The sequence below is a fragment of the Lycorma delicatula genome, chromosome 6 (genome assembly GCF_047948215.1).
Source record: "Lycorma delicatula isolate Av1 chromosome 6, ASM4794821v1, whole genome shotgun sequence".
NCBI lineage: Eukaryota > Metazoa > Arthropoda > Insecta > Hemiptera > Fulgoridae > Lycorma > Lycorma delicatula.
This window is the reverse complement of record NC_134460.1, coordinates 161841353-161864872: the sequence shown is the minus strand read 5'-3', so window position 1 is coordinate 161864872 and position 23520 is coordinate 161841353. Positions and strand designations below refer to the sequence as shown.

The 23520-nt window shown below is 35.3% G+C and overlaps 1 protein-coding gene across 1 annotated transcript; it reads right to left on the bottom strand.

Moving 5' to 3' along the window:
• Window positions 1–14783: 14783 nt before the first annotated feature.
• On the bottom strand, window positions 14784–22611 carry LOC142327057 (serine protease inhibitor dipetalogastin-like). The gene is made up of 4 exons (XM_075369832.1): window positions 22461–22611; window positions 20584–20759; window positions 18627–18665; window positions 14784–14982 (listed from the first exon to the last, which is right to left on the bottom strand). The coding sequence occupies exons 1-3, from the start codon at window positions 22553–22555 to the stop codon at window positions 18634–18636; spliced, it is 303 nt and encodes a 100-aa protein (XP_075225947.1). The 5' UTR covers window positions 22556–22611; the 3' UTR covers window positions 14784–14982; window positions 18627–18633.
• Window positions 22612–23520: the final 909 nt, after the last annotated feature.

Sequence of the window (23520 nt, the reverse complement as noted above, 5' to 3'; positions counted from 1 at the left end):
GTAAGTATCCTATTTATAAGGCTAAGGCTTATGTAATTTTTTTCTTCAATTATTTTCAAAACTGTACATAATTAACATTTGTATAATAGCTTATAGTAGCATTTCTCAACCTGGGGTTCATGAAATTAGCCTAGAACTTTACGTGTAAACAATAATGAAATCATTTTATGAGAAAAAAATTATTTATTATAAACATTTACTTATATTTATAAGTACACATGTAAAGAAAATAAATTAATGAGATGGTTAGGTTTGTTTTTTCATTTAAAGGTTTCTGCATACGTGGATCTATGTTAGAAACACACAAAAGAGAATTATTTTCAAGAGATAAAAGACAATTCCTATGTTTAATTTAGTGCAATATAGATTAAAAAAAACCTTTTCACAGTTGTAAGATGTAGCAAAAGGGATTAATATTTTCAATGCTTCTGTGACTAAATTTTTATATTCACTTAGACGTGCAAGCCAAAACATATGTTTATATTCAGATGTGAATTGCAGTTGTAATATTTTTTATTGACATAATTTGATGAGCTAGTCTAGAGTCTCAAACAGTAAGTTTAGAAGCTGCAACAATGTTTTCACCAACTGGTTTCAGTACCCATTTATTCAAGAAATCATTTTTATCATCCAGAAAATACTATTCCAACTGAATTTTTAGCTCATGAAAATGCATCTTCATGCTATCCAAATTGTGGTGAGTAATAGTATTTTCTTCACAAAATTTTTCTTGATATAATCAGAAGTGAGTGGGAACGTATCAAAAGTTTTGCTTTGAAGGCAAATAATCCAGATTTTTAGCTTCTTAATGAAAGCATGAACTTAGTCTGTTATTAATAAAATGTTTTTATCACGTTCTTGTAAATTCACATTCAAGTCGTTTAAATGCTAAAATACATCAGCTAAGTAAGCCAACAGCAACATATACTCATTATTCTGTAAAAGCTTTTTGCATCTAACATGTTTATTAAAACACTGACCATATCAATTGCAGCAGGCAGAATGAGGTTTTCTGCAATTTTATGGGGTTTGGACATCGTAACTACGATTAATTGTACAAGATAAGATCTTCAAATGTATTTTTATCAGTACGGCTTGATTTACAAAAAGAAGCTTGTTGATTTTTCAACATAATTTTCTTTAATAAAAAAATTCCAAGAGTTTGCATTTATGATCTGAATGTTTAGTTTCCAAGTGTTTAATTAATTTTGATGGCTTCATGCTTTCATTGGAGAGGGCTTGAAAGCAAACAACACACTGTGGTTTTTCATCCAATGAGGTAAAACAGTAATTTAAATAACTGTCATTGTACAATAACCTCTGGTCTCTTTTCACGAACAGAGGTTTGCATTGTATAAAGTCTTTTTCAGTGCTATTTTAGAGCTGGTGGTCGAGTGTGTACCTTCCCCAGTATCACAATCTCACTGTCTGAGAACTGTCACAACGGTTTTGTGCCCTTACTGTTAAGATGATTCATATACCCTTTTCAAAGGGATTCAGAGGATTTGGTACATGATTTGTTCGAGCACCTGCCTCATTGCGGCAAAAAGAGCGGCAACGACTCTTGGTCGCAAGTCCTTGTTACGAGTCCTGCTCATGCTCAACTTTACCTTTAGTCCTGCTCATGCTCTCTTAGAGTGGGCAAAAAAAAAAAAAAATGTAACTGTGTGTTGATCTTTGATTTCACACATTTGATCCAGCAGTGACGAAGAGGTGCAAAGAATGACAGGAGAATACAGAAGGTCTCCAGCTGCCCATGGCTCACTGCGGGTAGTCGCCACGCTTATGGGCTTGAGCCCAATATCTAAATAGAAGGAATACAGTGAGTATTTTGTTCGTATACTGTTAAGGTCAGGGCATCTCTGACCATGACAGATGTTAGTGAGGTAGGTAAGAAGTTAGGCGGAGGAGGGAGCCGGAGCTTTATCCTTTGACCTCCTTGAACACTGTTCCTGACAATGATAGTTCAGAAGTAGATATAAGGGTGACCACCTGGGAGGGTATGAAACAACTTATTGAAGAGTCTTTGCAAGCCATGGGCAGGCCTGGCAACTCTGCTCCTTTGGCCCGCGATGTTTTGGCAAAATTGGGTGACTTGTCTTCCTATTTAGCAAATCCCAAGTGTACTATTGCTGCTACCAAGAAGAGATTATTGCCTCGACTCGAATTCTTCCAAGCGGCTTCCACAGCTCTCGTCGAGGGTTTCGAAAATGTTGCTTCACGTCCTAAAGAAATAATTGTATCTCAGAAACCGCCCCGGCCCCGATGCAACCGCGTAGGTATGCTGTCAGGGACATGGAACCAGCCAGTCTTCTAAGAAACCTGAGGTTGCGTTTGTTAATAGGGCGGAGGGCTCGACTGTGTCCAGCAGTTAGCTGAAGAAAGATCTCCAGGTTACCCTTCGGGGTGATCGGAAAGGTTTTAAAATAAGGAACATTAAAGTGACCGGCAAGGGATTAGTTGTGGTAGCGGATGATACGGAGACCATTCAGGTAATTAGAGATTCCATGGCGGTTAAGCGATTGAATGTGAAAATAGATCCGAAGAGAACGCGTAGGCCCCGTAATATAGTCTATGGTATTGACCATAACCTGAGTGATGAAGATGTCTTTTCCCTCATTAGGGAACAGAACACCGATTTGGTTGAAGCCGCCTTCAACTGCAGGTTGGTCTTTAAAATGGGTAGGCGTGATACCCAGAAATATCACGGAGTCTTTGGGGTGAGTTTTGGTCTCTCAAAAATTTACGTCTGCAGGCAGACTGTTTATAGATTTAGTGTCCTGCCGAGTATAAGAGTATGTTGATGTCCAAAGATGTTTCAAATGCTGCAGATATGGTCGCAGGGCTAAATTTTGTAAGTTTGCCTTGATGTGTGCCCATTATGGCGAGAAGGGCCACAGGCATGACGATTCTTCGCATAGGTTCGAGGCTCCGTCCTATGCTAACTGTAAGAGGTTGCAGAAGAAACATGAGCACCAGTTGTTAGGAGGGAGTGTGGCTGTTACGTAAGGGCCGTTGCGCTGTACTTTAATTCCTTAGATGGTTAGGTTCGGTGAACTAAATGCCCACGGTGCTTATGTAGTCCAGGTTGAGTTAGGTGAAGTTTTACAGAAACTGAGCTCGATGTTTTCCCTCTGCAGCACCCATATGTAATTAGGGGTGATCTGCCAGGCTTTCAGAGCTGGAAAATTTTTGTGTAGGGCATGTCTGCCTTTCTATGCAGGAAGTCGCTTGATAGTGTCTTAAACGGCAGGTTTCTGACACGCATCATGTTGTGGTCAGACTTGCCATTCGCGAACAGAACCTTACAGTTGTTAGTTCATATTTCCAATACAGGAATCCCACTGAGGAACACCTAGCGAGATGGGATAGGATCCTTCGTATTGTGGGTAATGGTCCAATCCTTATTGGTGCCGATATCAATGCGAAGTCGCTTTTTTGGCACAGTGGGATCACTGATCATGACGTTGGCTTAATTGACAGTTTCATCGCGCAGCACAATTTTGAGGTCTTTAATGTTGCAGACTAGTTGGCCACTTAGTCGGTACGGTTAACGGACGAAGGGCCTTTTCAGGTACAAATATTGACATCACTATTGGTAGGGTCGTTCCTGGTAGGGTCCTTGACTGGTCTATGGTCGACGACTGTTCTAGCGATCATCGGTTGATACTTTTTGAAATAGCGAATGAGTTGCGCGATAGTCGTGAAGGACACTTTCCTGTTTGCTGGGGGCGCTTCCTATGTAGGAGGGGCGGACTGGCCGAAATTCTCCTCTTTGTTGGAGTCCAGACTGGAGATTTTTTCTCGAGACCTTGACGGCCTGCCATTAGATGTTCTGGCAGAAAACTTTACTTCTGCGGTGGCAGCAGCTGAGGCCGCCATTCCTAGAGGCACTGGCCGGGAACGTATATCTGGTTGGTGTTCTCGGAATCTGACAGCTACGAAGCAGTCTATGAACCGACTCAGAAGGGCTGCGCAATGAGAGGGTGATCCCAATCGGCGTGGGGCCCTAACTGCAGAGTACCGCAGAGCTAGGGCTAGGTACTTTCATAGCATTAGGTCCTCCAAGTGTAATTCCGGGCGGTCCTTCGTTCAGGAGCAAGGGAATAGAGACTTTTGGGGCGTTGTGAACAGAGCCCTTGGACATAAGCGCAGGAAAAATGTCCTCTTGCCAAACTTGTAAACCCACGAGGATGTGGTAATTGATAAGGAACGTGTCCTTAATATTTTGCTGAATGATTTGTTCCCGGATGACACTATGGTGGGTGAGGTTTCATACCACCGGCGTGTCAGGCGGGAAGTCGCAATTTACGAGACCGACTTACAATCTTCTGAGATCACTGAGGCGGAGTTGCGCCAGGTAATCTATAGTATGGCACGGCACAAGGCCCCCGGATATGATTGTATCACAGTGGAGCTTCTCGTCTGTGAACCTCTAACTAGAATATATAATAGGTTGCTCTTCGCTGGCCACTTTCCGGCGTGTTGGAAGCGTGGAGACTTGGTGTTGTTATTCAAAGGTGGCGCTTTGAATAACAACACCAAAGATCCCACTTCTTACCGTCCACTAACGCTCTTCCCCCTGATTGGCAAGGTTTTTGAGAAGGTCCTATATATGCGTATTAATGTTAGACTGGCCACTGATCATTTGCTAATGGGCAACCAGTATGGTTTCCGTCCGGGCAAGAGCACTGAAGCTGCCATACCAATGCTGTGGATATAGCTTCCTCTAATCCATGTAAATGTGTATTAGGGATTTTTCTGGGCATATCCGGAGCATTTAACAACTTATTGTGGCCCTCTGCCCTGTTTCAGATGCAGAAGAGTAAGTGTACACGAAATGAATTAGAAGTGCTCTCAAGTTATTTCAGACATCGGACCGTTTCTCTGCGTGACGGCGGCTTGGAAGTTCGTAACATCTTAACTAAAGGATGCTCTCAGGGCAGTGATCTGAATCCCTTCTTTGGATCATAGAATTCGATTCGATGTTACGTTTAAGGTTGCCATGTGGTTGTCGTGTCGTCGCTTATGCTGACGACGCGCTACTACTGATTGAAGGGGATTTGCGTAGAGTTTCGAGCTGCTCATGCTTGTGAGGCACTCCGACTGTAAAGTCTCCAACTTAAGATGATTTTCAGCTCAGAGAAAACCACAATGATGTTGCTTAAGGGCCGATTGGCTGCTACCCGATGAATCCGGGTCCCGATTCCTGGTCTCCCCATTCGGTACGTCACGACTCAAAAATACCTGGGTGTTATCCTTGATGAGAATTTTCGGTTCAAGGAACAACTACAGTATGTAGCAAAAAAGGCCGCTGATGCTTTTTATGGAATCTATAGTCATTCATCTTGATTGGGGGTTGAATTATTGTACCATTCGAATCCTTTACAACGGTGTCAACAAAACAATTATGCTGTATGCTGCGCCTGTCTGGGCTTACCACATGGCTTTTAGGTATTGTGCGGACATTTTGCTGCGGGCCTAGCGACTCCTCTTGCTGGCTGTTATAGGCGGTTATAGAACAGTCTCGCGGGAGGCAGTCTGTGTTATAGCCGCAGTCAAAACAATAGATATCTTGGCTAATGAGCGTAAGGAACGCTACATTTCAAAGGTAAATAACCTATAGACGTCAGAACGAAAGCAGGAGATTGAAGAACGGGGCCTTGTGTCTTGGCAGGTCAGGTGGGACGAATCTCCCGCAGGTCGCATGGTATATTATCTATACTGTCTGATTTCGGTGCGATTGGATGGGTCTCCCCCAATCGGTATATCACACAGTTTCTCTCCGGGCATGGTGTCTTTCGGGCGAGTTTGGCTAGGTTTCGTTTGGTGGATTCGAGTCAATTCCCGGATTGTGGGACTGATGATACAGTGGACCACGTCCTCTACGTCTGTCCCCGATTCGTAGTCGAACGTTCACGAGCTGTTAGGGAACCTGAGAAAATAATTTCCTTTCAGGATCTCCGTACTAACTGGATGATCCGCGAGGAGTGGTCTATAGTGGCTAGTTTTCTTCGTGCCCTTGCGGTGTGTAGGTCTGCAGAGGGAGTTTAATCGAGGTACTCGATCGTGATTGGATCCCGGGTTGCTAGGATTCCGGCTTTGGCATTGGATTGGTTGGGGGGTAGGCGCATTGGCATTGTGCCACGGTTATATTTGTAATGTTTGTGATTCGCTTTGGGGCTCCCACTGGTGGGAGTGGCCGCGCCGCAGGGTTATGTTAATCCGTGCGACCGGGGGCGTGGCTTCCGTCCGCCGGTGGCGGTCGTTATCGTAACTTGGTGATTCCACTCGAGACATCGTGATGGGATCGGGTGGAGTGCGGGGTTTGTCCCCGGCTCCTGCACGGACCGGAATGCGTTTGTATTCCCCTTGTTAGGTGACCTAAATTGGTCGACTGATTTGGGTGTAGGTCTGAATTTCGATGTTGCGTAAAACATAATTTTGATTGGTATGAGTGTAGCACTGATTTAACTTTAAACTCGTTCGTTCTCTGAGCCATTCACAGTCACGAACGGTGTTGTCAAATCTTTACTAGGAGCGGGTTTCTGCTTCCGCGGTTTCGGTCAGTTAGTTTGAGGGAATCATGTTAGGTTGGATGTAAAGATGTCCGTTTGAGGCCTACGTGAAGGTGAAATTTGATTTGTATTTTACTGATGCAAATGTCTGCCGAGGCATTTACGTAGGTGGCATCCCGACCGAGGTCTGGCTGATGACTGTGAGATATAATTAGTTAGAGTGTCTACAGACGACCTCCGGTAAAGCCCCTCAGGGCTTGGAACAGAGGGGGTGGTGTGGCGATCGGTAACATCACAAGGTGGGTGTCTTCCCCCTACGGGATTGGGATGTCATTGTACAATCTTGTCTTTTTACCAATTGATTCACTGGATGTAGATGGCTCACTTCGTTTTTTCATAAATTTAACCGTTTTGCATAAGAATCTAATTGAAAAAAAAAACATACAGCATTTGACTGCACTCTAAAAAATCGAAACCTCAATTATTATTAGTTTCCATGAAATGAAACTACGCTTTAAAAATTTAAATGCATCAGACACATGCTTTGCATTTGATACTAAACTGATGTTCAGCAGTCCTTTTCGCCTATTTGAGACTACAAACATATTGTATGCATGTTCAAACATGACGGTCTTACAGTAAATATTATGCAGGCAGATCAAATTACAAAACCCACCGGGTTGGTCTAGTGGTTAACGCGTCTTCCCAAATCAGCTGATTTGGAAGTCGAGAGTTACAGCGTTCAAGTCCTCGTAAAGCCAGTTATTTTTACACGGATTTGAATACTAGATCGTGGATACCGGTGTTCTTTGGTGGTTGGGTTTCAATTAATCACACATCTCAGGAATGGTCGAACTGAGAATGTACAAGACTACACTTCATTTACACTCATACATATCATCCTCATTCATCCTCTGAAGAATTATCTAAACGGTAGTTACCGGAGGCTAAACAGGAAAAAGAAAAAAAAGATCAAATTACAAGGAGCACATATTCAAGTTAGAACCTGTAAATTGCTCATGTTTGTATACTTCATTCATGCATTTTCAGATCCGTTGCTAATAACGCAGCTGAATAGTTTTAATTAGGTTTCGTTGGGTTGAGGTTGGGAGTTGCAAAATATTCATTATATATATTTTTTTACTTTTTGAGAGTTGTGGAGCTAAAAAGATTGAGAATCACTGGTTTATTTGAGCACTCATTTATTCGGCGACACTGCATACATATATACAGATGTAAAAAAATATGGCAACACTCTTATAACTTTTCAACTTTAAATTTAGAAAAATGAGATTTAGTAAATGTTACTATCTTGAAACAATTTATTTTTTTTTGGTGTAAGACCACCACATCTCAAGCACCCAGAGAACCCCCATGAGGGGCAACTCAAATTTTTTAAATGGAAATGACGTGGTTGTGACATTTTAAAAGGCATTGAAAAACAAAACTTTTGACAGAAAAAACATTAGGCTACAACAACCCTAACCAAAATTACCATCGTTGAATATTTTTCATAGCTAATTTCAAACATGATTGTTTCTCTTAAACAGTTCGACATTGAAATCTCCAAACGATTTACGAGAGACTAACTTCCGATTCGTTATTAAAAAATACAGTGATAAAAACAGTTTATTATATGCGTCTTATAGCTACAGCTTTTAGCTACTTTTCTACATAACTACCATCCAGATTACTTGACATATCTGTAAACAAGTTTTTGATTACCCTCGTCATAAACCACAGTCATTGGATTATTGAGACCTTGCCTAATATCCAGCAGGTCTTGATGGCCGGTGGTCAAGTGTTCCTGGGTTGGACCTCATGTAGGGTGGTCGACTATGTGGAAGTCTTCCGATGCTTTAAATTACAGGGGTTTGGACATTCCTCCCTCCGCTGCAGAGCGCAGTTGGAGATGTGTGGCCACTGCGCCCTTGTTCGGCATAGGGCAACTAACTGCCCCAACAAAACTGCGCCTGCAGTTCGTAGAAGCTAGAAACCTCGACTTGATTAACGAATCAGAACAACTGTCGACTTTCTTTTCCGAACTGGGGGAAAGTTACGTCGACGTCACCTTGGTGATGGGCGATTTGCTTAGAAGTACAAGTAGTTGGACTGTCTGGCCCGAGGTCAGTGTGTTATAACCTATGAAATTGCTTACGGAGGCTGTCTAAGAGCTACAGATTCGGGTCGCTATAACCTAAGGGGCCTGGATCAGGCTGCGGCACGAGTGCGCAGCTGGACTGCAGGGGTTGGAATGGCGCATGGAGCGCAGTGAGGAGGTGGAATTGCTGGCTGAACGATTTGGCTGCGCCATCAAGACTGGTTGCGACAGAGTCCTACGGCGGCCTAGCCCAATGGATGGAGCCCTATGCGGTAGCCAGTCCGCTGATCTAAGCGTTTCCGGAGACGTCACGACCTCTACTTTTGAGGGACCGTCTGTTAACCGTAGCGAAAACTTGGGAAAAAGTGGTGATCCTCTGACCTTAGCTGCGTACAAGGGTACATGTGCTAGGAAACGGTACCAGCGCTGTAGTAACATTGGTGATGTGGATGGAATATCTCCAGATGTACCGATGCGTTTGTGGAAAATACGTTCATGTCATCAAGGAAGCCAAATTCAAACGTTGGCAGGACATGATGCGCGGGATACAAGGCAGCCCCTGGCAGCTCGAAAAATCATGTTATTGGCCAAAGCCATTGCACGTCCTGATCAGTGTTCGATGCGAGGCGATCCTGGACACTTTTGTTTCCAGATACTTCGGAGGGTGAAGCAGAAGTCGGCGTTCCGGTGGTGTAATACTCTTCCGTGGCGTGTGGGCTGTGGATCCCGTTGATACTGAAAGGCACCGAGGATTGACCAGCTAGACCAGCATATTTTTCACCATCTGTTGCCTGTCATAAGAGAGTCACTTGGCAGGCTTTTCTCGGGGTACCTTAGCTGGGGCTGCTTTTCGACTTGTTAGAAGGAAGGTAGCTTTGGGGAGGGTGCTCTTAAAACCTGGAAGGGATCTGAGTGAGGTCAGCAGTTGTTGACTCGGTTCTCGGTTCTGTCAGTAAGTTTATTGACATAAAGGCAGCATTTCCTTCCTTGTATTGGAGTTCTGTCCGCTATGAGTTAGAACGCCACAATGCTCCCGAAGCCCTACAGGCTGTGGTGGAGACTATTTGTCTAACCGTACGGCTCTGTTCAAAGACGCGCGCCTGGTTGTGAAAAAGTCCGTAACCAGGGGAAGCCCGCAAAGTTCCGTTCTCGGTCTTCTGCTGTGGAACCTGGTTTTTGACAGATTTCTGGAATTGACATTCTCAAAGGGGATCACGGCCAGGCTTTCGCCGATGACTGTCTCCTTTTAGTATGTGGTAATTCACGACCACAGCTGGAAGAAAGAGCACAGGCAGCCTTGACAGCTTCATAAGGCTTGATGGACAATCAGAAATTAAGGATTTCTGTGCCCAAGACAAAGTATATGCTTCTGAAGGGCGCAGCCAAATTATAGTATAGCCGATACCCCCACAATAAATATAAAGGCTGAGCAATCAGCCGAGTTAGAGTTCAGAAGTACCTAGGCATTTTGTTTGATGAGAAGTTGTTGTTTAGCAACCATATTAAAACAAGTAGCGGCACAGACGCCGTCTCTGTGATGCACAAGCTTAGGAAGATTGCTCGGAAGGACTATGGGCTGTAGGGCCGTCAGTTGTACATGGTGTACCGAGGTGTCTTTGAAAGTATGAGAAGTTACGCGGCGCCCGTGTGGGCGCATAGGTTAGATGGAAATCTTTATTTCTATTCTTATTCTAAATCTAAGGAGTGCCCAGCGCAGAGCCTTGATTGTATGCACTAGTGTTTTTAAAACAACCTCCTATCCACTGTACTGGAAAAGGCCCACTGGAAAAGGTTACCACTGTATTGGGAAAGGCTCTCCCAATCGAATTAGTGGTGAAAGTTTGGGCAGCCATATGGAGTTTGCGAGAGGTATGGAGGTACTGAAGAGGTTTGGGATGAGGTTTCGGGCCGGTCCAGAAATGGAGCGGAATGGTGATCACAATGCACTGGTTCTAAATTTCAAACAGTTGCCCATCTCCCGCCTGCGGAGGAGGCTTCAGATCTTCGCGATGGAAGCATGACAGCAAGAATGAAACACCACAACCAAGGGATGATCCTTGTATAAATTTATACAGGACTTGCGGGTATGGTATGCCTCAAGTTCATTTTGAAGGGCAACAGGGTCCAGGTGCTCACCAACCATGTCAATTTGAAACATTATCTGTTTAGGTTCCACCTGGAAACTGATGAGCTGTGTCTGCAGGGAGGTCCAGTCGAATGAACACATGATGTTCAACTGCCACGCTCCTGAGGGGGCCAGTACTTGGGCCACCCTGGAACTTAGAGGTCAAGGGAAAAACTGGCCATTCACAAGCGGCCAATCAGTGTGGTGTGAGCCACACTGTTGGACCGTGTGGGAGTTTCTTGATGCAGTTATGTTGTTCAACTGGCATCAGTAGTTTACCTAAGGAAATGACTCTTACTGCATTGCTGTGGGCAACTAACATTGAAATATGGTTGACCAATAGCTCCAAGCAGCTATAAATGGTGGACAGGCACTTGCTGGCTTTCAGCGACCTAGGCATGGCAGCAAATTGCTGTCTTTAGAATTAAGTTGACAAAATATATTCTATTCTAGTAGATGGGGTGCACCTACCCAATTTAATTTAATATAAGACAAATGAACATCTGGACACAAAGCAAATGATGTATTGTACAATGCTTATACCGTTCACACTATTAGGTTAGCTCCAGAAGCTAGTTAGGAGACTGGTCGCATAAACTGTTGCAAGGCATAGTAGCTCTTTGTGGCATAGACATTCAATGTTATGCTTTAGGGCAACCAAAAGATGTGGGGAGTAATGCCAATAAATTAATACTATTTACCCTTGCCATAAAACTTTGTGAATTACACCAGGTAGTAACACTGTCTTTCAACTTCAATTTCAAAATGCTGTCATTTTTCAAACCGTTTCTTCATTTTAGGGAAAGGATGATAATCACTGGGCTATGGCCCAAACATGGCCAAATAAGGGCTGTATGGACAGTTAAACAACTTCCATTTTTCTTCAGACAATGCTCATCTACATTTGACAACGTTTGAGTGTTGTCTGAAGAAAACGTACCTGAACTCAGCATGCTGGGTCATTTGTTTTGTATGGCACTTCTTAATCTTTTCAACATCTTGCAGTAAATTTCAGCATTATTTCAGTTCAGGGCTATTTAGAGATTAACTTCTGGTCTTCAGTATTGCGAGGAGTTGAAAAACTGTATTACTATCTGGCTTAATTCACAGGTGGCAGAGTTTTGTGACGAGGGTATTCAAAAACTTGTTTTCAGGTATGACAAGTATCTTAATTTGAATGGCAGTATGTAGAAAAGTAGTTCTAAGATTTGTGTAATTAACTTTTTTTTTTTATCAGAAATTACTTTCTGAATAGCCCTTATATTTTTTGGTATAATACCACTACTTGGGATGTACTGTATGCCACTTTAAAACTAGTCGTGAAAAATATTAAATGGCTGCTACTTGGAATAAAGTTGTCATAGTCTGAAGTTTTTTTTATATGAAAATTGTTGATTTTCAATGCCTTTAAAATTAAATTACAATCCCACACTTTCCATTTAAAATTTTTGAGTGGCCCTCCACAGGAACTTGGAGGTATGGTGGTCTAATATTAAAAAATAGGTATTTTTGAGGTAGGACCATTTTCTAAATTCTAGTTTATTTATTTTTATGGTTGAGCAGTTATTTAAGAGGTACTGATGGCAAATATTTTAAAGTAGCTTTGAAAATCATTTAATGGTTATCATTTTGGTTGACAAAATCATCCTAGCCTGATAGTTTTTATATCAAATTTTTTTTGTTTAATGCCCTTTAAAATGGTGTGTTACAATTCTACCCTTTTCATTAAATGTTTAGAGTTTTCTTTCCATAGGAGCTTGTTGTGGTGGGGTCTCGTACCTAAAAAAACAACCATTTCATGGTACAAACATTTGCTAAATTCCATTATTCTTGGTTTAATTGAAAATTTATTTAAGGTTCATGTATTTTAATAACACTGTATGCTGTTTCATATATAATTTCAGTTTACAGATCTTGCTTTTATTAAAAGCTTGCTTCCAAAAATTAGTGAAATATTTTTATGTCTTTAAAATTCCAATCTATTTTTCTTTCCCAAAAGTTGCAAATGAGTATGTATCTATGAAATCTTAAAGATATTTTTCAAACAACTCTATAAATTAATCTTTTTTTTTTATTACTTTTTGGAATAGTTAAAATACATTATATGTATTTTAACAACTCAAATACATTATACAGAGTGTTTCTATGGGCTGACTATACTTTTTCAGATGCTACTTGTAAAACTAAACAAAAAATATCCTTTGGAAAAATGGCAATTTCTCCTTCATTCTCCCCCTAACTACCATTTTGTTATTTTTATATAAAAATGTATATCTCAAGTTCGGGTAGAGGAATAACATTAATATTTTGTAAGCGTCTTGGTAATAAATTTTCAAAATTAGCAAAAAATCAGGACTTAAATACCTTTGCAAATTACAAAATGGTGGCCATGTTTATTTTTCAATCCATTATATCTCCATAAATATAAGTTTTATCAAAATTTATGTTATTGCTAAAACATTATACCTTTTATTTTCAACAAAATGACTATTTCTTTTTTAAAATCGGTCAACAAATAGCTGACTTATAGCAGAAAATTGATGTAATTTTATGTCTGGTATTATTCGTCAGGTATTTCACCCAACAACTTTGTTGTGAAAATGAGTGGTTTAATCGTGAAAAGGAAATAATTAGATTTTTTAGTGGTAGTTAGACATCATGTATTTGATAAACTATACTTAAGTATAATTTTTGTGTCATTTACACCTTGGAAGTCATGTACACATGACTTCCTTGTATGCTATTAAATTACATATTCACATTTTTTTCTGCACTTCTTTTAAACTTATTTCATTTGAAAGTGAGATATGATCATCCAATTCTTTAATAAAGTGGACAGTTACACAATGTATTGTAGTGAACACTACATGGCAAACATTTTTTGTGGAGTCCGTATCATCATTTTATGTTAGTTTATACATTCATTTTGTATGACGTCACTCAAGTAGTTATGTGGTGTGAGAACGTATCGAATTCATAACCATGCACACAAACAAAATTGCAAAAATTTTTGAATTATAATGAAAAAGTACATAACATTTTACTTTTAATAACTTCTCATTTTTTTCATTTTTTTTTTTTTTTTATTGTTATTATTGAATTATTATTTATTGTTAAACATTTTTTACACTCAGGGGTTAATAATTATTAATAAATTAATATATTTAAATTTAAAAAAAAGTTAAAGAAAGAATATATGTATATGAAATCGGATTCGAATCGATGTGCCTTCCCCTTTTAAGATTAAAATATTTCATTAACTAAACTTTTATTTCCCTATAACTCTGGAACCGATGAAAATAAGTACTACTTATGATATATGGTTGAAAAGCTCTCAACAAGGGCTTATTACTGCAGTTAAGAAAAAGTCCAAAATCAAAATTTATTTAATTAAAAACTGAGATTTTTCGCGATTACAGTACTTCCTTTACTTTGTATAAGGAAGTAAAAAGGCAAAGTTTTTTCCCTGATATGTTGAATATGCTATAACTATATTATTATATATTTTTTCTTGAAAGCTGTTTTAATAAAAATACTTCCAAACATGATTAAATATGTGCTTTAATTGCTCTCATTTAAAATGTAAGTTACAACTTAGAAGTAGGATATGTCACATTTAAAAAAACAATTGAATTTGCTGTTTTTAAAAGTGCATCTTAAAAACAGCAATTGAAATTATTATTTTTAACAGATTGTAAATTCACAAATTTTGGGGGGTGCTAGAAAACGTTTGATTCTTAATGTGGGTGGTGGGCGAAAAAGTTTGAGAATCAAAAATTTACACTGATGTTGTAGTCTGAGAAAAGTCCTGTATGAAAAAGACAGTACATATTGATGATATAGTGAAAAATATGTTGTGTTATCCATTATTTACATTTTATTTTACATGTTCCGTGTGTCATTTTCTATATACTAATCTGAAGCTTTTATTCAACTTACCGTAAGGTATAAAAATTTCAAAAAACTCCATTAAATTTAGTAATTAGATCGTTAATGATTTTTATTTAAGTATGCCATTGAAAAAAAAGAATTAAAAAGAAGTCTATAGAAATAAAACTTAAATTATTCGTTATTTTTTAAATTAATTTTATTTTAAAAATAAATTACCATTCTTTTGAATATCCTGTATTCATTTTTTTTTTAATTAAAAGGTATTTAAGGTGACAGTAATTTTCTGTTGCATTTACAAACAAAAGAATTATAAACAGAAATGGTCAGTTGCAGAACTATTCCCGAACCTATAAGCAAACAGAAAAAATTCAATTAATTGCTTCACTAATTAAAAAAATAAATAAAATAAAATGCTCATATTTGAAAATCATAAATATCTCTTTCTCAAAAAATTAACAATTTATGCAATATTCATAATTTTTTAGTGGATCCACATTTTGCAAAACAAATTAAAAAAAATCAGTTATTAAAAAAAATGAACGTTTATGATTTAAATTATCTTTAATACAATGTTTAAAACTTACATTTCAAGCAGATTAGATCACCACAAAAAGATAAAAATGTTGAAAATCAAATCTATTCACAAATCAATTAACACACATTTATTTATTTTATTTCTTTTCAAAATGAAAAAATTTAAGAGTTAGGTTGGAAGATATACTGGCTGTATTATTTAGGCCTTGATATCCTATGAATGGAGTATCAAGCAGTGTCATATTTACACTAGAAGTGATAACTGGCAGGAGTGCGGTTGGACTGTCCAGCGGTGTAGATCAAGCGTATGTTTAGGTCCAGACATATCTAAACAATTTTTATTAATAACACAAGCCTGCGATGGTTGTGTTTTTTAGTTTTTGAGCTGTGTCTTTTAGCTTTTAGTTGTTATATTTAGTGCTGAATCTAAATATAACTTTCATTCTTTTCCACCATGTCAGGAGTTTTCGCAAATTTCAAGATATGTAAAAGTTGAAAAATTGCAAAAAGTGCTACAATAAAATAAATATAAAACTTTGTTTGTATTAAAATAATATAATATATTCTCTTTTTGGACTATGGATTCTTATACCTACACAGTTGAGTCATCTGAAGAGGAGGGTGGGAGGTCATTGATCCCTTAATTACTAGTGAAAATTGCCACAAAATAAGCCTAATTTCTATTATATTGTATTTTTAAATTAATTTATTTTTATGAGGTATGTTATGCTTTGGAAACCACTCTCTCTCTTCACCCACCTTTAATGACAAAATATGTAAAATACTTAGTTTTATTCCATGTGTCGAAGTTTCTCTGGATTGCTTATACTCTGCTTCATGTATTTTCTTCTATGTTCTTTATAGGGTTCATCTCGGTGTAACATCCAGCAATAGTCTGCCACCATCATAGTAGTTCTTTTTCCTTGATACCTCCTTTCCATTTCTTTCATGATCTGATGAAATCTCTCACCAATATCTTCACTAACAGCACCCAGATTTTCATGAAAATATTCCACATGTGAATGTAGGAAGTGATCCTTCAAGCTCATGGAACAGCCTAAATTCTGTTCTCAATGATTGATTTAAAGTTTGGATCCTTCTTACAGCCCAGAAACTTGGTAACTACGTCTTTAAAGGTTCTCCAACAGGATTCTTTTTCTGCAACTTCCATCTGTTTCTCAAAATTACCATCTTTGAGAAGTTTTCTAATGTCAGGACCAGTAAGATACTCTCTTTTAGTTTGGCGGTTCATAAGACTAGAGATTTTTCACAGATGTATTTAAAACATTTACCTTGTTTTTTGTAAGGCTTTGACAAACTACTTCATCAAGATTAACTTGATATGCAGAGACAGAAGAACTTTATTTGGATCTATGAGAGCTTTTCGGAGCACATTCTTGGTTCCAGGTTCAAATGAAGCTCTTTTTGGCCAATTTTTCTTTATCCAATGATTTTCTCTGTCTCTGCTACTCCTTTCACACAAAACACAATGAAACTTTGTGTATCCTCCTTGGTGTCCTAGAAGCATCGATATTATTTTGAGATTGCTGCATGTAATCCACTTATGATAAAAGGTATTTAATTTTATCGAGAATGAATTCCAAATTATTGTAATCCTCTTTTAAACGGACAGAATGTTCAATGGGTATTGATGGGTATGTAATCCCATTCTGAAAAAGAACAACTTTGAGGCTTCTTTTGGACGAAGCTATGAACTGTATCCAATAGGTACTTTCCAACGGAATGTTAAATCAGGTCAAAAGTTCATGTAAATCAGAGCAGAAGACTAATTCTTCTTCTGAAAAATATGGATGAAAATTCTTTTCTCTGTACCTGAACCAGGAAAATGAGGTGCCAGCTGCTAGCAGATTCTTCTCTTTAAGCCTCAAACCAAGAAATTCTGAATTTTCTTTGGTCAGATATAAGTTTCTAACCAAATCGTTTGATCATGGAGGACAAAAAAACTCGACCTATGCACGCTGATGGTTGAAACAGCACTGGTAAAAGTTGCATGGTGCATGAGTGGTGCGGATAGTTGCCAATAACAATGTTACATCTTGTTAAGTCTTGTCACCACAATTTGTTGGCCAAGCTCTCCCACCGTCACCATCATCGTCAACCCAAACACCCTACTCAACAACCTCTTCAGACCACTCAACTGTTTAGCTATATGAATGCATAGTGCAAACTAAAAAAGTAAATATAATATATTAATTTATTGTAAAAAAAAAAACATTTTATGTCTATTTTATAGTATCACATTTTCACAGTTTTTTACTTCTTACAAATTTTGAAATTTATGATTTGTAAAAAATCTTTAAGTGATGAAAAAATGAAGATTATTTTTGGACTCAGGGCTACAAAATATATAGGAATTAGTTATCAAAAGTTAAAAAACATTCCACAAATCAAATTTTGCAGGCTTGTGTAATGATAATATTAAATCACTTTATTGCATTAGTATTAGAAGAAAATATAAAACTAAGAATAGTGTGTACTTTTTCAAGAAAGTACATATTAATCTATGTAAATGCAATAAAAACACATTAATTTGTAGTAAATGAGGTAAACTCCTGCCAGATTAATGAAATAATATGTATTCTACTTTTTTTGTATGAAGAAATAAAAGATATGAAAATATAGAGCATAAATATTTAGACTATCTCTATTTTATCTTTTTGAATTTTTGCCTTTAAATTCTTTTTCTTAATACATCCACTGTTACAAAATCAGAAAAACATTTCCTTCAAAAGGGGATTAGTATATTCACAATCACTACTGGGGAGAAATTAAAGCAGCCTGATTACTAAGGCTAAATTAAGAATTGTAACTGCTATGAAGTTGTCCAGTTAACCAGTGATGTTCTTAACTTGAAAAAAGGAAATATATTTGTAAGAAACAGAAAGATAATTATAAAATTTTCAAGTTACTTATTCAAATAAGAAAAATGATATAAAAGTATAGTTATAAGACCGTAGAATACAACAGTACTTTCAAAGTCCTTTTAAATTAACTTCACACTTTCCTTTGTAGCTTTACGCTACCTTTTCCAATTTTTCTTATATTTATTAAACAAATGATGTACAGAAGGTACATCAAATCCTGTGATGAACAGTCAAGTTATTAATATTAGGGCTGAATCCTATAATTTCTAATGGGTTGCATGCTTGAGGAGTATTGATCTCGATGTTTGATTATAGTTAAAAGGTAAAACCACACCATCCACCCTTTCACTGACAAGCTTGGTATGTGAAATTTATTACTTTTGTCAATAAAAAAATAGCAGTTTTTGGGAGTATTTCTGTCTTGTTTGGTCACCAGAACATTTTTATGTTATGGCACATAATGGACTGTTCTGTTACATTAATTATTGTTTCAGTAACTAAATCATTCATTTTTTATCACTTATTTCTCATTACCACTTAATAGTATATGGTATTAAAAACATGTCACTTACATCATTATTAGCAGCTTCCTTCGTATTTTATTCGCAAACCTGTAAAACAAAAAATTAATGAACAAAAGTAACATAGTTTTTTTTTTTTGTATTAATAAACCCCTAAAATATAATGAGTAATATATAAAGAGTTATTCTTAAGTCTATGACAAATGTACAGTAACTGTATTAAAGAAATGGGATTATCAATTTTATCTCACTTAAATTAATATAAAATATCTCTTTTTTATACATATCTCAGTGATTTCAATGAAGGTAATATCTCTTCATTCTACTCAATCAAAGGATGATTTGGTTATTAAGTCTTGGCAATATGGTTTTGAAGTTCCTTGAAATCAGCAGCAAATGAGATAAAAAAAAACTATAAATTCTGGAGTCCCGATGAGGAAACATTGCAAGGGGCTAAGTACGATTAACTACTCGTAATTGTGATCTGGTAACCTACATCATCAGCATCTTTATACAGAAAAGTAGATGCACATCTTTATCATCAAAATTCCAAATGTGCAATATCACATTTGGAATTTTTGTTTGTCGGGTTTAATCTGATTCTCTTCCAAAAAATTAGCATGCTGTTAGTTATGAGGTGCTGAGTTGTAAGCTTATAATAACAATAGTCTGAAACTATAACTGATAACTGAGTACTAGATGTGCAGGCATGTCTAACGCAATTTAGTATCGTCCAAAGCATGTCAGCATTGTGCACGATTTGCTAAACATTAATTTTAAGTGTTTACCTTCATTCTAAATATAAATACCATAACCATCTTTATTTCGCCTCAAAAATTTGAAAGAATTCATATTGCAAAAATAGGAAACATCGGTGTTTTAGACAGCTTACATTATAATATTACAAGTAATTAATTATGGTAACAATAACGTCATGACAAGCCACAAACGTAATAATTAATAATCATAATTAATTAAATATAATTAATATAATTATAATTTTAATATAATTATACATAATTTAATATAATTAATTAATAATTAATTCTAATTTACAAGAAAAATAAAGAGAAAAATTCTTTTCAAGTTTGTAGTTGTTTAAAGCAAGAGCTTCTGAATTCCAATTAGATTACTAGTATCAACTAATATCCACGGTGAAATACTTCTATCTCAGAAATTGTTTACAGAAAACAAATGAAATTGTGCAGTTGTAAATCATAGTGTGTGTAAAAAGTATCATTTTTATAGTGTTGTTAATTGAATGCAAAAATTGATGCATACTAGTAGTAGTACCATTTAATTCTAATTAATTGTAGTTTTAACTGGATTTTAAATTGATTTCTAAACATCACAGACTATCTGGTTGTGCTATAAAAACTGAGATTATTAAAGATCCTCTGAACGCATATTAAATATATAATCATTATATTTCCAAACAAAATTTGACTATCCTCTTTTGTACATTGGCATGAGATTCAACTTTTATGCATCATGGTGTTTTTTCATTAGAAATGAAAGAGAGAGCTCATTTCTATTTGAATTGTCAAACATGAACCAAGAAAGAATCGGTCCAAAAAGAAAATGTTGGTACTAAGCACATTAATTTTGTTACTTGCTCTCAACTACATTCAAGACTGTTTATCCCACAGTGAAACCTCTTAACTTCCCAGTCTACACTTAGTTGATTTATTACAAAATATTTAAAAGATGCATTATACAGAAGGTACATCACATCTTCACAAGCAATGCAATATGCATTATTATAGTTAAAAACTGAGTTCTGCAACACTGAATTGGATTTACCATGATGAATGATGGCAATAATTCTGTGTTCAACTTATTTCAAGTAGATAGATATCCTTTATTTTGAATGGTAAATTTATTTTGTTTTCTTTCTTCTCAGTGTTATGAAATGAAAAAAAGGGATGTAAACTGATTTTAATTCTGCATAATATAAATTAATTAGTACATTATTTTATATATTAATTTTATAATGAAGAGGTATGACCTTTTTTATTATTCTTTTCACAGTTTAAGAAGCACTCGTTCGAATATGTCTTACCATCTGTACCACAGACTGGAGAGTAATTCAATGGACAGATGCATTGTTCTGAAGTGGTTTGAGTTATGATCAAAGCAGAGATAAAAAAGCATACTAACAGACTTTGTTTGTACATTTTTAATCTGAAAACAAAATTAAATTACATTTCATACAAAAAATGATTATTGATTTATGATTAAGTCTTTTAAGTTGTTACCTAAGTAAAGTCTTTTAAATTGTTAGTTGTAAATAAATTGATGCATAGAATAAAAATTAATTTAAAAAAATTAATAATGAAAATTCTGATTTTTGTTGTGTTACTATAAAACTGAAACAGAAAATAATAATATTCAGCATCAGAACTTTGGTTTACTAATCATCAAAACTGCTAACTTAGCTGTTGGAGTTGTCAAGTAAAAGAAAGTTAATTAAATGGCCTTTCCCAGATCAAATTTATTTTTATTAAAGGTGTGCATGGTTTCTCTTGTTTGTTTTTAAGTAGGAAACCAATTTTTGGACTGTTTACAAAATAATAATAATAAGTAACTATTAAGTTAATATTAGTTTATTCTACTTATTTCTAGTTAACTAACAATTCATAATAGAATGACAATTCTAATCACAACAATTGACATATGTGCTATTTTATATATATATATAATTTTTTATATGTTAAATAAGAAATCAAAAAATTCAAATTTTTTAGATAGTTACATTTAAAAATTCAACACAGTAATACAATTTCTCTAAGAGAAAATCTCTAAATTTAAAGTAAATAGATTGATTTTAATGTCTAGATAATAATTAATAGATATTATCTTTTATATAATATTTTTATTTTATTTTAATATTTTTTTTTTAAGATAGATAGTAATATCTTTTATTTTGATAGTTATATAATAATATATCGTATAGATGTCAGGAATGAATAGGTGTTCTACCTCATGATTAACAAAGGAACTGTCCTGAGCAAACGCCTAAATGGACTGATCAAAGGAAACCATGATAAATTATTTGATTAGAGCAGCATCACAAAATATACAAATAATTATGAAATAAAAAGTCAGCCAGTAGATCCATAAGTGGTTTTTTACAGATTATTTTACTATCCTGTTTTGAAAAACAGTTCAGTGGTCTGGTTTTGATAGACGTGGATATTATTGATAATTTTTTTATTGACTTCAATAAAATAAACAGAGGAAAAAATAGTTCATTGAATGTATTTGCATACATAAATGCTTTAAGAGATTAGAAAAACTTATGGAACTAAAGAATCACAAGAGTAATATTTAAAGGTATTGAATAAGATTAAAGAGGCAGTTTGTTTTGTAAATATCGCTTAAATTATTAAAAATAATGTATAGTGGCTTTTTAAAAAATATAAAATTACCTGCTGTTTAAAGTATATTAAGTTAAATTCTTATGGTAATATGCCAGACCTGTGTACAAATGAGAATTTTATCTTACAGGACCTAAAAATATATCAATTTTTGTATCAAGTTTAAGATTATATATAATTTTCTTCATTTATGTTTAACAAAAAAAAATTTGAAAATTAAAACTAAGTAAGCTTCTAGCTTATCTAATACGATGAATTAAAAATATCTCCTCCATTGTTAAGTGCAGGTTGAAATAGAGAAATGAACTAACATAAAAAATATTATATTTATAAATATTTTATATTTTAAATATAAATAAAATATAAATTTTATATTTTAAATATTTTTATATTTTAAATATTATATTTATTTAAAACTAAAATTCTGTTAATCTTAATAGAATGAAATGTCCTTTTCTGAAAAATAAAAGCACTGTTTGTTAATTTATTATTAAAATTTACTTACAATAGAGAGAATTCAATTGCTGTTTGAAGAACAGTACACAAAGTAAAATATACAAAAAAAAATCTGAAACAGCTTTGCTTAAATACTTGTATCATAAATGATTTTAAAAGAAAGATTTATCTTAAAACTAAAATTATGAATGTATTGTACACAAATGTGCAGATGTCAAATTTGAATAATGACTGAACCCTTTTGTTTGGAAGGATTTTAGTGCTTAGTTGTTATATTTTTCAGTTCATAAGTAAATTTATTTGTTCACAATATTTACTGTTAATATGTTTTTATTTACTGATGTCAATTTAAAAAAAAAAAATCTTAAAATGCAAAACCAGTAAATTTTATTTTATAAAAAGATATATTGCAATAATAAAATAAAATTTATCATCTTTACAAGAAAAATTATTTGTTAGGTATACTAACCATTATTCAACTGATGACATACTACAGAAGAAATACATAAAATAACAGATGTTGGAAAAATTTTAGATTTATGGTTGCTCTAAAAGGTCAAACATCAACATAGCAGTTAAATGTATTTAAATTTTTTAAGTACTTATTTTAAGTTAATTCAGCCCTGCAGTAACATTAGGTTATCTAATCTAAGAAGTAGTTAGTGGATTAAATAGAATCCACTAGAAGTAATCAATAGAATGATGATGAACTTTTCACTATTAACCTTTCTTGTGAAAAATAAATTTGCAATAATTTTTGTTTAAAATCTATTTACTATCACAACATGTACTGAAAAACATTCCTTAAACCTCTTGGTCAAAACTTACTTTTAATATCAAATAAGTAAATCTTTTATTTTGATAATTATATAACACATTATATAGATCTTGTCAGAAATGAATAGGTATTCTACTTCATGATTAACAAAGGAACTGTCCCGAGCAAACGCCTAAATGGATTGTTCAAGAGAAACCGTGATAAATTATTTGATCAGAGCAGCATTACAAAATACACAAATAATTATGAAATAAAACATAGGTATAATTTAAAGCCCATTTTAATTATTTAAAATTCAAACACATGACTTAATGTTAAGTTAAATACACAA